General features: G+C 39.1%; 1 protein-coding gene across 1 annotated transcript in view; it reads left to right on the forward strand.

The window, feature by feature from the left end:
- The window catches only part of BOD1L1 (biorientation of chromosomes in cell division 1 like 1), a 59,182-nt gene that overhangs the window by 992 nt on the left and 41,014 nt on the right, over nt 1-17,176 (forward strand). Inside the window, 5 exon segments of the mRNA XM_030923594.1 lie at nt 6,804-6,928; nt 11,925-12,115; nt 12,617-13,231; nt 13,760-13,909; nt 16,335-16,501. Coding sequence (XP_030779454.1) covers nt 6,804-6,928; nt 11,925-12,115; nt 12,617-13,231; nt 13,760-13,909; nt 16,335-16,501 — 1,248 coding nt within the window.

Raw genomic sequence — 17,176 nt, forward strand, 5'->3', positions numbered from 1 at the left:
AAAAGATGCAGGAGAGGTGACAGCAGATACTGAAGTGGAGAAAGGACAGGAAAGAGCAGATTCAGGAGAGTAATGTAGAGAAGGGAAAGGTCAGCAACGAGGTTCCCTGTCCAAAACGAGAGGCTGGAAAGGGAAAGGGATTTTGTACCAAATGTCAGAGTGAAAGGGACATTAGCAGGAACAAGTAAACTTAGCTGGATTGGCAAAGAATTAGCCAAAGACACCAGGAAAGAGCAGTCAGTGAGGTGGTGGGAAAACCACAGTAGAGTCTAGAATTCTGGAAACAGAAAGCATGTTGGAAAATTTACTGGTTTGTGGGGGTTGCTTTTGTCTGCTTGTTAAATCTGGTTGGGTCCATTGGATAGGAGTTTTGATGAAATGAGGGTTTCCTTTTTTTTTCTTTTTCTTTTTCTTTTCTCTTCTTTTCTTTTTTTTTTTTTTTTTTTTTTTTTTTTTTTTTTTTTTGAGACGAAGTCTCGCTCTGTCGCCAGACTGGAATGCAGTGCCGCGATCTCGGCTCACTGTAACCTCCGCCTCCCGGGTTCAAGAAACTCTCCTGTCTCAGCCTCCCACGTAGCTGGGATTACAAACGCACGCCACCACGCCCCACTAATTTTTGTATTTTCAGTAGAGACGAGGTTTCACCATGTTGGCCAGGATGGTCTCCATCTCCTGACCTCCTGATTCGCCCAATAGGCGTGAGCCACCGCGCCGGCCGAGGGTTTTCTCATAGTATGTTTAGTTGTTCTGAGGAGCCTTGTTTCTTTGAGAAATGCACGTTTACAACATCCGCAGATTCTTCTAAATCTTTCAGGTGAACTACACACAGTTCCACTCTCTCTTCTGGGGAAACTCTCTTGAATATCCTGGTATATCTTTCTTTATAAGGACTCATACTGGGCCCACTATGTAAAATGTGGTTTTTCAGGATATTGGAAGTTTTGCACCACAGAGAATTCAATTCACTTGGGAGTGTTCATCTATTTAGGAAGTATGGTTTTTTTACTTTTGTCTTCAGGAATGTGCACTGCTACCTTTTAGAAATAATGCTATTGCCTTTATTATTTTTGTTATTTAATGGGAAAAGGTTAGACATGGCCAGGTAAATGTTACCAAATGAAGGTAGTTCCACAAGTAAAGGTATTCAACAAGTAAAATATTTACTTTGCTGTTCTCAGAAACCCATGAATCTGTGTGTTATCATTATGTATACAAACTAAAAATTGTAATGTACTGCTGCAATGTCTAAGGCTCAACTTTTTTATTATCCTATTCCCACAAAATGTTATTTGTATGTGTCTGTAATATCCCTCCCAGATCCTTCAAAGTAAAGGATTAAAACCGTTTTTGGAGGAAAGGAGAGAAGCACAGTAGCTCTGATCATCTGATGAAAGTTAGGACCTTCTCTCAAGAAAAATGTACAAGTAACACATTAAAATGCTGTTTTTCAGGCCGGGCGCGGTGGCTCAAGCCTGTAATCCCAGCACTTTGGGAGGCTGAGACGGGCGGATCACGAGGTCAGGAGACCTAGACCATCCTGGCTAACCCGATGAAACCCCGTCTCTACTAAAAAATACAAAAAACTAGCCAAGTGAGGTGGCAGGCGCCTGTGGTCCCAGCTACTCGGGAGGCTGAGGCAGGAGAAAGGCGTGAACCCGGGAGGCGGAGCTTGCAGTGAGCTGAAATCCGGCCACTGCACTCCAGCCTGGGTGACAGCGAGACTCCATCTCAAAGAAAAATGCTGTTTTTCTGCTTCAAAATGGTCAACTATAGACAATTTCATGAGAATCAATCTAATAATGTATACATTTTCAGGGAGCTCAGGAACCATGGAATAAGAACCTATTTTAATGTTCTTAGCCTCTTTTTTGAGGTCAAGAAATGAATGATATTGTTACAACAAAACTCTTCCATTCCTAGGCACAATACTTGTTTATATGAACAAGTTTTCTCAGGGCACATGACTATAACAATTAGAAATAGGAATAGAATTGATGATCAACCCTGCTTCTTCTATTAATAAGACATATTCAGCCACAGACTTAGGAACTTTAAAAAGCTGTGGCTCAGGCTTGTAATCACAGCACTTTGGGAGGCCGAGGCAGATGGATCATTTGAGGTCAGGAGTTCAAGGCCAGCCTGACCAAAATGGTGAAACCCCGTGTCTACTAAAAATACAAAAAAAAAATTAGCCATGTGTGGTGGCAGGCGCCTATAATCCCAGCTACTCGGGAGGCTGAGGCAGGAGAATTGCTTGAAACCGGGAGACAGAGGTTGCACTGAGCCAAGATTGTGCCACTGCACTCCAGCCTGGGAGACAGAGCAAGACTTGGTCTAAAAAAAAACAGTTTTTAAAAAAGCAACAATAATTTTTCAATACAATTACAAATACTATTTAATAATTATGAAAATGTCTAATATTTATGTTGCTTTGAGAAATTAGAACTGAAATGACACCCTCCCAGACAAAAAAGAACACTCGGTTATGGCTGAAGTTGTCACTCAGACGCTAGCTTAAACTTTCCCACAAAATCTCTCTCTCTCTCTCTCTCTCTCTCTCTCTCTCTCTCTCTCTCTCTCTCTCTCCCCCCCCCCCTCCCTCTCTCCCTCTCTCCCTCCCTCCCTCCCTGCTTGCCACCAACATCTGTACCTGCTCCTGGTTATGTTACAGGTTATGTTATGGTGCTTCCTTCCCTCCATGACTCTCTCCTTCTCTTCCACTCCCTTAGTTAGCAATTAGTAGATTTTAATTTGATTTAAAAGATTTGTTCTCGTTGAATGCCATTTTATACTTCATTTTCTTATTTGAAAAAAAAAAGTTATTTCCCCCCTGCTTCCCAAAAAGCCAAAGTTTTTTTCTTCAGAGCATAGCATTCATATCAATGTGATGAGTGGGCCAAAGTAGAAGATTCCCTATTCATGCAAAGAACCATCACTTTAATGGAATCCTTGAGTTTCATCTGCCACTTGAACCTCAAAGACTGACCTGCTTTCTGTCAAAAAGTCTTAACTTGTAGCATATAGTTATAGTGGATTATGTCAGTCACATACATGTTTAAGAATCAAGACATTTGTTACCTGCCAGGTGCTATCTAAGAGCAAAACTGTCATCCAGTTTAGTGTTTAAACCAGGATGAGAAGTACCAAAGTCTGCTGCTACACCAGAAGACCATAGAACCCACCTCCTAACTGTCCAGGGTCATTGATAGTCCTTAACCAGGAGAGAGATCTGACTGTAGCAGACCAAATCAACCCTTCCCACCCAAAGAAATGGTACCATGGGCAGCCCTAAGCTCCAACAACTGCGAAGACAACTCCGTTATAGACTACCAGTTTCCAGATCTCTGGAGCAAGCTTAGTGGTCACAAAGCCATTCTGTCTCCTTTGCACTGATTAGCATCTGGAGAGTGTGAGGAGGGATGATCAAGAGGCCCTTCAGGGAGTTCACCAACCAGGTAAATATGGCACCTCTCTTGTCAAGTAACAAAGTCTGATTTTTTTTGGACACTTCCTTAGTTATAAATAGCCCCTGGTCAATTTATTCACCCAACAAACATTGATTCAGCAACTCTTATGTACCAGTCATTTTTTTAGGTGCCAGGGATACAGCAGTGAACCAAACATCCCACTGTTATGGAGCTTACATCCTAGTGGAAAAAAAATAGACAACAAATAATGTATGATAAATCCTATGGAAAAAAGCAAGATGAGGATGGATGGGCTTACTGTTTTATTTCGAGTAAGCTGTTCAGGGCAGGTTTCAATGTGGTGATACCTAAGCCATCTGTGAAGGAATTGAAGGAGCAATGCAGCTGTCTGGGGCTTGAGCATTCCAAGAAGAGAGCATAGCAAGTATAGAAGCCCTGAGACCCGCTAAGGGGAAAGTGACAAGAGGTGAGGTAGGTATGCCTTCACAGATCCGGCAGGTCTTGGGAGCCATCAGAAGAGTTTGGCTTTTACTCGAGCTCAGAAGCCATTAGCAGGTTTTGAGCAAAAGAAGGACATGATCTGACTTCCATTTCAGATGGGTTGGCCATGTGTAATGGCTTCCCCTTTCATGCTAAGTTGTGATTTGAATGGGTCAGTGAATTACATGGTTACCCTATTTTTAGAAGACTTACTTTGTTGTAGGTAAGGATAGAAGCATGAGGGCAGTTATTATAATTCAGACAGGAGATGAGAATGCCTTGGAACAGAATGGGGTCAGTATAGTTAGTGGGAAGTGGTCAGATTCTGGGAGTATTTTCATGCTAATGTTGAGAGAATTTGCTAATGGTTTGCAAGTGAAGTAGAAGACAAAGGGAGGACTCAAGGATAACTCTAAGGCTTTTCACCATAGCACTGGAAAAGGAAGAAAGGGTATAAATATGTGTAATATGTGTGTGTGTGTGTGTGTGTATGTGTATATATATGTATATATGTACATGTGGGTACATACATGTTCCTAGGAGAATACTTCTCAATAAATACTTAATATTTCTCTAGTCACTCAACTTTTTACTGAAAGGAGAACTTGAAAACAAGGAAAATTACCTGAGTAGTTCAAATTTGAACTTGTTACAGGAAGACTAGACTAGAATGCCAAATGCATTGTGATGTTAGAGCCTAATGAATATGTGTTAGATTTGAGAATACTGGAAAGAGGAATTAGGCTTTAGAATCATTGGGGAGAAAGAATTGGCTAAGAATTAGTTTTAGGGCTGGGTATGGTGGCTGGCGTCTGTAATCCCAGCACTTTGGGAGGCCGAGGCAGATGGATCACTTCAGGTTAGGAGTTCGAGACCAACATGGCCAATATAGCAAGACCTTGTCTCTACTAAAAATACAAAAATTAGCCAAGTGTGGTGGCACATGCCTGTAGTCCCAGCTAATCGGGAGCCTGAGGCACTAGAATCACTTGAACCCGGAAGGTGGAGGTTCCAGTGAGCCGAGATCACACCACTACACTACAGCATGGGCAACTGAGCAAGACTCTGCCAAAAAAAAAAAATTAATTTTAGTTCATATTGATTTTGGATAAATGGACAGGCAGGTGGGAAATGATCATGAAACTACCTTGTAGGATAGGAAATAAGTATCAGCAAAGGCCTGAAAATTGGAACTGATGAAAGGGCATCAGAGGGATAAAATCTTTATCATTCTGTGTTAGAGATGGCTACCCATTCAGCTAACGGACTATATTTTAATTGCTCATTTGCCAAGCAGTGTGATACGCTATATGAAAACAAAGAGTAAGAGAGGTAGAGGAGGAGGCTTACACTTCAATGGAGAATAAATATGCCTTGCTCCTGAAAATACAATGTAGTACAAGAATTGCTCAAATGGTAAAATGTATAGAAAACAGTAGGAGTGTGGATGAAGAGCCCATAAGTGTCAAGATGATTTCACAGATTAGGGTGAGCTCTGAAGGTGAGAAATTTGTCAGATGGACAACCAGAGGGAATGGTAGTTGCAGGATGGTAAGTGCAGAGATGAGAATTTATCACTGGAGTATAAACTTTGAAGCTAAAAGGAGGCAAATGGCAGGTGAGGCTATACAGTACTTGCTTAGTATCAGTCAGGGACACTCAAACTCATCCCCACTGAAAGCTGTATAGAAGAAAGGTAGAAAGAACATCAGTGGTGGAGGACAGCCTCTAGAAATGGAATGCAGTCCTGAGTGCATGGTCACATATTCCTTCCAGGCAATGCCCCTTCAAGTAGAGATGATATGTGTTCCCCTCCATGCTCGCCTCAGGGAGCACATCAAGGGTTCTTCTCGGACTCAGCGCTGTCGACATTTGGGACTGGATAGTTATTTTGCTGTCAGGGGATTGTCCTGTGCATTGTAGGATATTCAGTAGCATCCTTACCCTTGACCCACTAGATGCCAATAGCACTCTCATCAGTTGTAACAACCTAAAATGTCTCCAGACATTGCCAAGTGTCCCTTGGGGGGTGGGACTGAAATCCTTCTTGGTAGAGAACCATTGTCTTACCTCAGATTTAATGCCTAGTTCAAGTAGTTGCCCCTCAGTAATTTCTCTTGGGTCTATGCCATTAGCTGGTTTCTGCCACCCCAGTACAGACCTTCCTCACTGTAGTTATTGCATGCTTTCCTAAAAGTATTTTGTGTCTGTTTACTCTTGCGCTGTAGGATGATTAACCATCAAAAAGCTTAGCTGTTTTATCACTCTGCCCATATGTGCAGTGGGCTCCCATTCTCTACCCCGTAATTCCAAACTTCTTGTACAAGTACCCAAAGCCTTTTAGCACCTGGCCCCAACCTCTCTGTCTTAACCTCATTTCTCTGCTTTTTGTATTCTCTGCTTTTTATATTCTCTTCTGTAGCCAAGCTGGACCACCGATCTGGGGGCTCACTAAATGCTCCTGGCCTCCAGTTTTCTCATCCACTTGCTCTTTGTTTACATTGACTGTATGAGCAAAGCCAGCCATTCCCATTCCCAGCTACCTTGTGCAATTGATTTTTCCAGCTCAAATGGCACATTTTCAATGAAGGCATGCTTCCTCAGATCTTCTCCCTTTTTTACTCCAAATCATCTAATAATAACACTTGTTTGTCTCTTATTTTCCAGTCCTCTGTCTATAAATAAGAGGTGTATCTTTCTTCTTTATATTCCTCATCTCTCCAAACACCTTGTCTTACACAAAAGCAGTAGTATTTGAATGAGTGTAAGTTATCTTGAAGCAGAATTGTCAGAAACTGTGAAACTTTGTTGTCCCATGGTAAAAATAATTTTCTGAGAGGTGAATATTGATACTGTATAACATTGAAGACTCAACCTTCCTTTTTTTCTCTCTAGCCTGCCTATCAGAATCTGAGACAGCGTGTTGACAACTTTGTTGCAAATCACTTGGCAACTCACACATGGAGTCCCCATCTCAATAAGAACCAGCTAAGAAACAACATTAGACAACAAGTCCTCAAGTAAGTGTCAGAAATAAGAGTTCTGGGCAGGTTTTAAAATGTCCTAACCTACTTTGCCTGAAAGCGGAGAAATTACATACAAGTTTGTTCACCTAATGATGTTGACAATTTTACTTGATTTGGTGTAGCTGTTTCCTGTGATTTAGCATAATTTTGGATTTGGGTCTAATCACTTCACATTTTCTTATACATTTTAACAGTCTGATTGTTCCTGTAGACCTTTGGAAATATTTGAAGGAAGGAAATAACAATATGACTTTCTAAAAAATCTAGATATAATATTAATAGATGATATACACAGTTGCCTTCACAACTATTTTCTTGACCCTAAGAGAGCAAGCAGGCTTTATTATTCTTATTTTACAAATAAAGACATTAAAGATTACTGAAATTAAAATATTTTCTCTTGATTTGAGGCCATGTCTTCTTTTAATACAGTGCCCCCGTCTTTTGCCTTTGACTATGACTTTTAACTGCTACTTATGGATGATATAGCTCCCCACCTCCCCTCAAAGTGTTGGACCTGTCAGAGCCATTTTGAGTGAACATAAGGTAATGAGAATTAGAAGAACTCGAATATTTGGAGCATCCTTAGAAAACTAGATTTACAGTCTTCTACTTTTTTTTTTTTTAAATGAAACAAAACAAAAAAGGGTCTCATTCTGTTCCCCAGGCTGGAATGTGGTGGCATGATGATAGCTTATTTCTGCCTCAATCTCCTGGGCTCAAGCAGACCTCCTAACGTCATCATCCTGAGCACCTGCCACCATGCCCAGCTTCTCATTTTGTTTTTTTGTAGAGACAGTGTCTCATTATGTTGCCCAGACTGGTCTCCAACTCAGGCTCAAGGGATCTTCTCTCCTTGGCTTCTAAAAGTGCTGGGATTACAGGCATAGGCCACCTCGCCTGGCCACTACTTGTTCTTGAATGTAAATATTTGCAAAGACAAGAAAGCCTTCTACCCCTGCTATAATACCCTTAAAAAAAGGGTGACTGAGTTATTTAGAGAGCATCCAGTCTCCCTGACTTGACAAGTATTTATGTTCAAGTACATCTTTGAGAATGAAGTGTAGCTTTTAAACAGTTAAACCAATCTGTTTTATACCTGCCACCTGTTAATTTCCTTGTGTCCCACAGGAACCTCTGGAAAGCCTATCTAGTCTGATAGTTTCAACCAACAGGAAGTCCCACAAATCAAAATTCACACCCTGACTAAAAGACAAACCTATTTAGCCACAGGTAATACTAGAAACCAGGAGCCTGGGGGCTCAGACAGTGTCTCCTTGTGCATAAGAGAAGAGGGAAATTCACAATAGCTTTTTTGTCTACATTTTAAAGGACGTCAGAGGAACCTGTAAAAGAGTCTAGGTGAGATCAAAAGATGCCATTAGAAGGCTGCATAATAATACCTGGTAGGAAAAGGTCAAAGCTGTTTCTAGAAAAAGTAGAAACAAAAGAGATCTGTTGGGTGACAGGCCTGCTGCCTGTCGTTTCCACAAAGGCCTTCAAAGAGAACAATGACCAAAATAACTTAGAACTGGGGGATAAGGGAGTGGAGGTAGGGTAGAGCACCCCTTCACAGACATTTATACAGAGCTCTACTGATTACTTTCATTCAACGATTTGCATAGCCACCTCCCTGTTCACAAATGATCGCATTGCTTTAAAAGCATATTTTTTGGGAGTCTGGCATTCTTTTTCTTCATATACTGACACTCAGATTAAAGGCAAACTTCTTAGAATTGCATTTACTTTTATAGCGTACAAAATCTATAAGGTAAGGGAACAGTCATTCTGTTCTTTTATTTAAGTGAGCTAAGTCTTACACATGTGAAAATTAAGTGACATGCGCATCCGTGTGACGAGACCACCAAACAGGCTTTGTGTGGGCAATAAGTCCGAAAAGATAGTTAGCTGATAAGGGTGGGGCCGTTTAATAGGATTTGGGTAGGTAAAGGAAAATTACAGTCAAAGGGGGGTTGTTCTCTGGCAGGCAGGAGTGGAGGTTACAAGGTGCTCAGTGGGGGAGCTTTTTGAGCCAGGAAAAGGACTTTCACAAGGTAATGTCATCACTTAAGGCAAGGACCAGCCATTTTCACTTCTTTTGTGGTGGAATGTCATCAGTTAAGGCGGGGCAGGGCATTTGCACTTCTTTTGTGATTCTTCAGTTACTTCAGGCCATCTGGGTGTGCAAGTCACAGGGGATACAATGGCTTGGCTTGGGCTCCGAGGCCTGACATTAAGCACTTAAAATTACTGCTGTACCAGTAAGACATTGTGATCACAAAATCATGTTTGGTGCGAGGTAAGGAGTTCTTGTGGCTGTGTCAGTGATTAAATGCTGGAGCAATTTGCCTATGAGTAATGAGGAATCTCTTTTTCTGGAGCCATTTTGAAAGAGGGAAGACAGCTGCCTTCTCTTGGATAATTTAGGCATTGCTTTTCCTGGGACATTTGTAAATTTTCTTCTAGCTGTATTTATTTTTTTTTAATGAACTATTTTCATTTAATATCCATTAGTAACATTTTATGATACTGATAATAACATTTTAAAGCTTCCTTAAAGAGATTATTTAGTTGTGTTCAATCGGAAGGTATAGGGTTGGACTAGCCCCTGTGAATAAATATAATTTCAAACAGTTTTTCGTACGTATGCTTTGAGACATACATACTCACTTGACTCCATTAGGTTGAGCTATCTGCACTTGCCATTTTTGTAAGACAAAAATGGTCTAATATCAGCAATTTCAGATGGTTCAACTTAATAGCTGATCTGCTGACTCAGTAGGAGGGAAAATTTTATTCTACTTAAGCTTTTATTTGTACAACAGAATCTGAAAATCCTAGATAACTGAATAATGATCTTAGATAAACATAATTTGAAAAGAAGACAAGGAAGTAACTTTAACCAGAAAAACGCCAGCTGTTGGCATTTTGGCTTTGCCCTTGACCGATGGCTGTAGCTTCTCCCCACTTGGGTGAGGCAGTTATGGCCGCTAAGTGCAGTATGATCATTAGTACTGGACTCCATTTTGCTATAAGATACCAGAGCTGACCTCTGTGTGAGAAAGGACTAAAGTAGAAGTGTTTTGTTTGTTTGCAGGACAAGAGGCTAGAACATAGGCAGACAGAGAAAGAGACTGAAGCAAAAATTTGGGAGTGGATCGTTTTAATTTTTTTTTTGTACTTTTTTTTCTTCTTCTTTTTCTTTTTGAGACAGAGTCTCGCTCTGTTGCCAGGGTGGAGTGCAGTGGCGCCATCTCGACTCACTGCAATCTCTGCCTTCTGGGTTCTAGCGATTCTCCTGCCTCAGCCTCCCAAGTAGCTGGAATTGCAGGCACAGCCAGCTAATTTTTGTATTTTTAGTAGAAATGGGGTTTCCCCATGTTGGCCAGAATGGTCTGGATCTCCTCAACTTGTGATCTGCCCGCCTCGGCCTCCCAGTGTGCTGGGATTACAGGCGTGAGCCACCGTGCCCGGCCCTTTTTGTACCTTTTTACTTATACTCTAAAACCTTTTTTAAGATTGCTTTTTCTTATTCCTTTTCTACCTACTACATTTTAAATACACCTCTAAGATGTAACAATGTTTGCAAGATTTCCGTTTTTTTTTTTAATCTTAGAACTTTAAAAAGCAGGTAACCTACTTTGTGCCGAATTGGCTCATTTTTCTCTATGCCCACATAAGTAGAATTATAGTTTCACAAGGCGATAAGGTGCCTCCAGAAATGAAAAACTAATCCATCCTGCACTCCAGATGGAACTACACTCAAAAATAGCATTTGTAAAGTGTAAGGAAAGATGGCTCCTCATCCGTTCCATAGAGAGAAATTGAGGCTAAAAGCTAGAAATGACTGGCACTTTGATCTTCCAGTCCTATCCCGGGTACCTTGACTTGTCCACTTCTTTTTTAGGAAGAAACAAGATTTAAGTGTGTTTCTTAAAATAAATTCATGTTCTCTTATTTTACTCAGATGCCTTTGTGCAGAAGCACATTTCATAGATAGTTGTCCTCATCTCTCTTTTGTCTTTTGTATATGATATTTCTTTAACTCCATGTACCTTTCTTCCCCTTCTCTTCTGTAGAAATCAAGACTTGGCTCAAATGTCTTCTCCTTTATGAAGCACTCCTAAATTATCTTAGATATATCTAATAATTTCTTATTCCTCTAATAAGCAAATAATTTCTTATTCCTCTCTTTTCCTATAGTACATGATGTGTACTAGTGCCTATCATCTCATGTCTTAATTGTGTGTACATCCCCATCCAGAACAAGGACCAGGTCAGTTTGTAGCTGTCAGTGGCCAGCATAGTACCTGTTATATAGAAGACACTTATAACATAATTGTTGAATGAATGAATCATCCAGTTTTTATAGCAGGAAGATAATAGAAAGCCAGAAGTCTTGTTTCTCCAATTTTTTTTCTCTAAAGTTTTCCTTCTTTTATTTTGTAATTTGATGAAATTATATTTTGTGTGTGTGTTGTTTGTTATTTTTCTGGGGACTCTAATGCTTATAAAAAGCTTACATTTTTTTTCTGTTAAAAAAAAAGTTACAGAGACCATAGGTTTGTTTTATCCCCAGAACTCAGCTTTTTAATGACCTTATTCCTATATGCCATGAGCAGAGTAGGGGTGAGATAAGCATCACTTCTATACTGGACCCTAGGTAGTGTACTGTGTCTAGTTCTAAGGGTGTTTTGTTTTGTCTGTTTCAGTATTTGCACTAGTGAAACAGTAGTAGAAAAGTTTACAGACTTTTATAGTATGGTATATCTAAAGCTACTATAGCATGAAACTTAGTTTCCATTGTCTGTCTATATCCAAGAAAATGGATTGGGACAATTTAAGTTGGATGGATGGATGGATGGATGGATGGATGGATAGATAGATGATAGATAGATAGACAAATAGATAGATAGAGTGTTATTTTAAAGTAATTAATGCGAATAATATATTATTTTTTCACATTTCCATAAATTATCTTGTGTTTCAGATCAGGAATGTTGGAGTCTGGTATTGACCGAATTATTTCTCAGGTTGTGGATCCAAAGATCAACCACACATTCAGACCTCAGGTGGAGAAAGCTGTGCATGAGTTTTTGGCCACGCTGAATCACAAAGAGGAAGCAAGTGGCAACACAGCTCCTGATGATGAGAAACCAGACTCTTCCCTTATTACACAAGGTGCTTTGCTTTTACTCTTGGTCAGTTCCGTTGTTTTTCTCCTTGAACTGAATATCAAGTTAGGGAGACTTGGCTCTTTAACACATTTTTTAATTTGGCTATTCCAGTGAAATTGTACTTACTTTAAATATCTCCTAAGTTCCTCAATTGTCATAACATTTCCTTTTTTAGATTAATAAAAATAATAAGCATATTATTAATGGGGTGTGTGAGTATGATAATAGAAGGAATAACTAAAATAATTAGAGAATATAGTCTTTTTCTAGGCATTAGACAGTTCCTCAGATTTGCATGGTGCCCTTCCTAAGATAATATATTAGAGAGATAGATAATTCAGAATATGGTATATACTAGTACTGGTACCTGAAAGTCTGAAAGAATATACAGATGGTCTGCACAGCATATGCATCGTATAAAGATGACAGTGATGTGTGGTATTGATTTAGCAGAGGTATCTTCCTTCTGATTAAATGTATTCTAAAACTTCTCTTTTTCTTTAAGGTGTTCCTGCTCCTGGGCCCAGTGCTAATGTAGCCAATGATGCCATGTCGATATTGGAAACCATAACTTCTCTTAACCAAGAAGCCAGTGCTGCTAGGGCTTCAACAGAAACATCAAATGCCAAGACCAATGAGAGAGCATCAAAAAAACTTCCATCTCAGCCAACCACTGATACTGGTACTGACAAAGAAAGAACTTCAGAGGACATGGCTGATAAAGAAAAATCTACAGCTGACTGTGGAGGTGAAGGACTAGAAACAGCCCCAAAGTCTGAAGAATTTAGCGACCTTCCTTGTCCAGTTGAAGAAATTAAAAATTACACAAAAGAGCATAATAATTTAATTCTGCTAAATAAGGATGTTCAACAGGAAAGCAGTGAGCAAAAAAATAAATCAACAGACAAAGGTGAAAAGAAGCCAGACAGCAATGAGAAAGGAGAAAGAAAGAAAGAAAAGAAGGAAAAGACTGAAAAGAAATTTGACCACTCAAAAAAGAGTGAAGATACACAGAAAGTTAAAGATGAAAAACAAGCAAAAGAAAAAGAAGTAGAGAGTTTAAAACTTCCTTCAGACAAGAACAGTAATAAAGCTAAAACTGTTGAAGGGACAAAAGAAGGTATATAAAAACTTGCAAACATCTACAAAGTTTAAAGAACAGTATTTTGGGATCAGGGAAGTATCAAATTTGCCTTCGTATTTTCATAAGTTTATTTAATACTTTTGGAAACTTAAATCCCCTTTGCCCAAGAAAAAAAACAAATATTTGTATTTTTGTATACTAATATATCTGTTCACAGAGTAAATTAACAGAGAAATTATGAATTTATAATTTGTCTTATAATTTATTCACATACATTATTTTAAGCAACTTAATTCATAGTTGGATATCCTAATCTTTATTAGGTAGTAAATACTTCAGTTACTTAAAATTCATTTTTTTATTATATCATACATTGTAAATTAATAGATCAGTTATTTTTACAGAAGTCTACTTTGCCTTTGTATTTTCTGTAAACCACTCTGCCTTGTTTAATAGTTTGACACGTATTTAAAGCAGAAAATTTTAAATGTAATTTAGTAATTGAGCTCTGAATATGTTCTTGTAACGAAATGATTTTTTTTCTGTTTTATTTTCCTCTTGAAGATTTATCTTTGATAGATTCTGATGTGGATGGACTTACAGACATCACAGTTAGCTCTGTTCATACCAGTGACCTTTCATCTTTTGAAGAAGATACTGAAGAGGAAGTTGTAACGTCTGATAGCGTGGAAGAAGGAGAGATTACGTCAGATGGTAAAGCATTTTACATAATAATGCCTCTGAAGCATCCTGTCAAGCATTATTTGTATATTCTGATGGCTATATCCTGAAAAACAGTGTGGTATAATAGCAAGAGCATGGGATTTTGTAGTTGAAAGATTTGTTTCTGAGACCCAGCTCCAAAGTTGTCTGTCTGGGCAAGCTTGGTAAGTTACTAAATCTCAACAACCTTTGGTTCTTCATTCTTTAACTCTATCCCCTAGTATGATTATTAATTTAAAATGTAGAGGAGATAAATATATGAAGATGCTTTTTATTTGTGTGTTTCACATTTGGGGGCAGCATAGTCCACAACACTGCCCTCAATTAATGGCACCAGTTGCAAGTTCAGGGTTCCCCAAGACCACCTTTAGATTTGATAATTTGCTAAAAGGGCTCATAGAACTTACTGAAAGGTGGTATACTCACAGCTGTGGTTGTTTACAGTTAAGGTACTCAGATTAAAATCTGCCAAGGGAAGAGGCACACAGGGTAGAGTCCAGGAAAGTTTCAAACTTCCAATTGTTCCCCCTTGGATTACTTCCTCTGCATTGATGTCTGACGACATATGCAGAATATTGCCAACCAGGGAAGTTCACCAGAGCCTTGGGATCCAAAGTTCTTACCAAGGCTCTAGCATATAGTCAAAGTTGGCTGCCCACATGGCTGATCTCAGTCTCTAACCCCTCTAGAGGTCAAACTCATACTCCATGACCCACCACTCCAACCCTAAATCACATTGTTAGACTGTTTAGCTTGACTCAAGAGCCTTCGCACTCTGAAACACTCCAGTCAGGCATAGCATTCCAGAGGCTTAGAGATTACCTCCCAGAAGCTAATGGTAAAGGCCAGACCTCTCTGGGCAAGGCTGAATTCTTTATCATACAGTTTGTTTTTCAGAAAACCCCTCCTGAGCACTTCCTATCTTCCAGGCGCTGTGCTAAGGACGTTCGTGTAATAACTCCTGTAGTCCTCAGAACAGCCCCAGGAAGTAGGTATAGGCAAGGAGACAAAGTCAGAGAGACCATGTCTTGTCCAGTCATGTAGCTAGTGAGCACCAGTGCAGATTTCAAACCTGAGTCTGTGCTTCTTACCAATATCTTATGCTGCTCTTACCACATGATTAAATTCTGTTTAGGACTATTAGTTTAGGAATAATAAAAATACTGAGTTTTATTTGCAATTGCCTATAGAGAGCATCTTAAAATTTGTTGCTAGCTTTCAGATAGGCTACCTAGAGAGAAAATCATAGAGGAGAAAACGTATAAGCTTGTAACACCATAGATGAATGTCTCAGTCCCTCCCTTTTTTTTTTTCTTCAATTTCACAAACTAAAAAAAGCAGCAGCAGCACTTTCTAATTGTCATATCTGTCCTCATGAGGTCAGCTCTGTGTTACCTGTATAGGAAGAATGCTCCTTATCCTGTGAACACTCCACTTTCTCTACCCTAACTAAAATTAATTCTTGATGCCTTTTTGGGTCTTCTTAAGTTTTTTCCTGGTAAGACTAGATTTTATATGTATGGAATTTAAAAAGTAAGAAGATGGCTATTTTAAGAGTATATGGTAGGAAATGAAAACCTTGTTTACTTTTTTTCTTCTTGCTGTGTCAAAGCAAAACAGATTACCTTCCAGTTATTGATCCAGTTATTGATTCAATCCAGTTATTGATTCTTGCCTCTTCCCTAAATGAGAAATTCAGAGGTGGTCATTAAAATCTCAAGTTTACTTTAAAGTACAGCTTCCAGTGGATTTGTTGAACTTAACAATGGTAAAGCATAAATATCAAGTCCAGTGAAAAATAAGAATTGTTTGTCCGGAGAACACTGAGGCACAGATGGAGGCTGTTAGGCTGAGATAGCTCCAATGCCTTGGTTTCCTACAAAGGCAAACTGAAGCTCAGTCTAAATAGTAAAACAGAGTTTAAACTTAGCTCATCAGAAACCTCCAGTTAACTTCTAACTAGGGACTTTCCACCAGATCATATTCAGATAAGGCACACACCTAGCTGTAGCCAATCCAGTCATGTATTTCGTCTGCTTTTGTGTTCAGCCTGTAAAAGCCCACTGCTTGTGTTGCCGAAGCAGAGCTCTCAGAACCTCTCCTCGTTCTGATGCCTGATTCATGAATCATTCTTTGCTCCAAAAAACTCTGTTAAATTTAATTTGTCTGAAATTTTCCTTTTAACAGCATAAATAACTATAATGTCTAACTTTTCTTTGTCTTATTTATGTGTGAGAAGCTGATAAGAAATAAAAATAAGAATTATAGCCTTTAAAAGTCAATTTCTGAAATTTTCACATCCTAATATTTCCCCTTTTGGACCTCCAATTGATCTTGCCTTTGCTGCTTGTACAGCATAATGTTGATTTTATGCTAATTCACAGACATACTCCTCTTTCTATTAACTTTCTTACAGATGAAGAGAAGAACAAACAGAATAAAACAAAAACTCAAACTACTGATTCTAGTGAAGGAAAAACAAAAAGTGTACGGCATGCGTATGTCCACAAACCTTATCTTTACTCAAAGTACTATAGTGATTCTGATGATGAGCTTACTGTAGAACAACGACGACAGTCCATTGTAAGTCCACTTTGTTCTGTTATTTTAACCTACTACATCAGGTTAACAAACTTAAATAGTCTATCTGCAAGGTACTGGTGTGCATGTGAAGCAGAGACATACAGGATTTGCCTGTAGGAACCTTGCCATTTAACTAGGTAGAGGAGATGTAAACATGTGACAGAGATGTTTGTGTCATCATTACTAATACAAGTGAATATCCCTTATCCGAAATGGGTGGACCAGAGGTGTTGCAAATTTTGGAATTTTTCACAATTTGGAATATTTGCATATACATAGTGAGAAATCTTAGGGATGGAACCCAAGTCTAAACATAAAATTCATTTGTGTGTCTTATATACCTATGCACATAGCCTGCCGATTATTCTATACAATGTTTTTCGTAATTTGGTGCATGAAACAAAGTTTTGACTACAGTTTGATTGCCACCTGTCACATGAAGTCAGGTATGGAATTTTCCACTTGTGACAGCATGTCAGTGCTAAAGAGTTCAGATTTTCAGATGATGGTTGCTCAACCTATAGTAGTGAAACTGGCAACAACCTAAATGCTTTACAGTATGGAAATGTTTAAACCAAGTGTAGATCCAGTCCTGCAAGGATATGATATGCAGCTATTAACATACTATTGAGATGGAAATGCTGTTCACCTATTTCTTGGATTCGAAAATATTTC

The sequence above is a fragment of the Rhinopithecus roxellana genome, chromosome 2 (assembly GCF_007565055.1).
Source record: "Rhinopithecus roxellana isolate Shanxi Qingling chromosome 2, ASM756505v1, whole genome shotgun sequence".
Lineage (NCBI taxonomy): Eukaryota > Metazoa > Chordata > Mammalia > Primates > Cercopithecidae > Rhinopithecus > Rhinopithecus roxellana.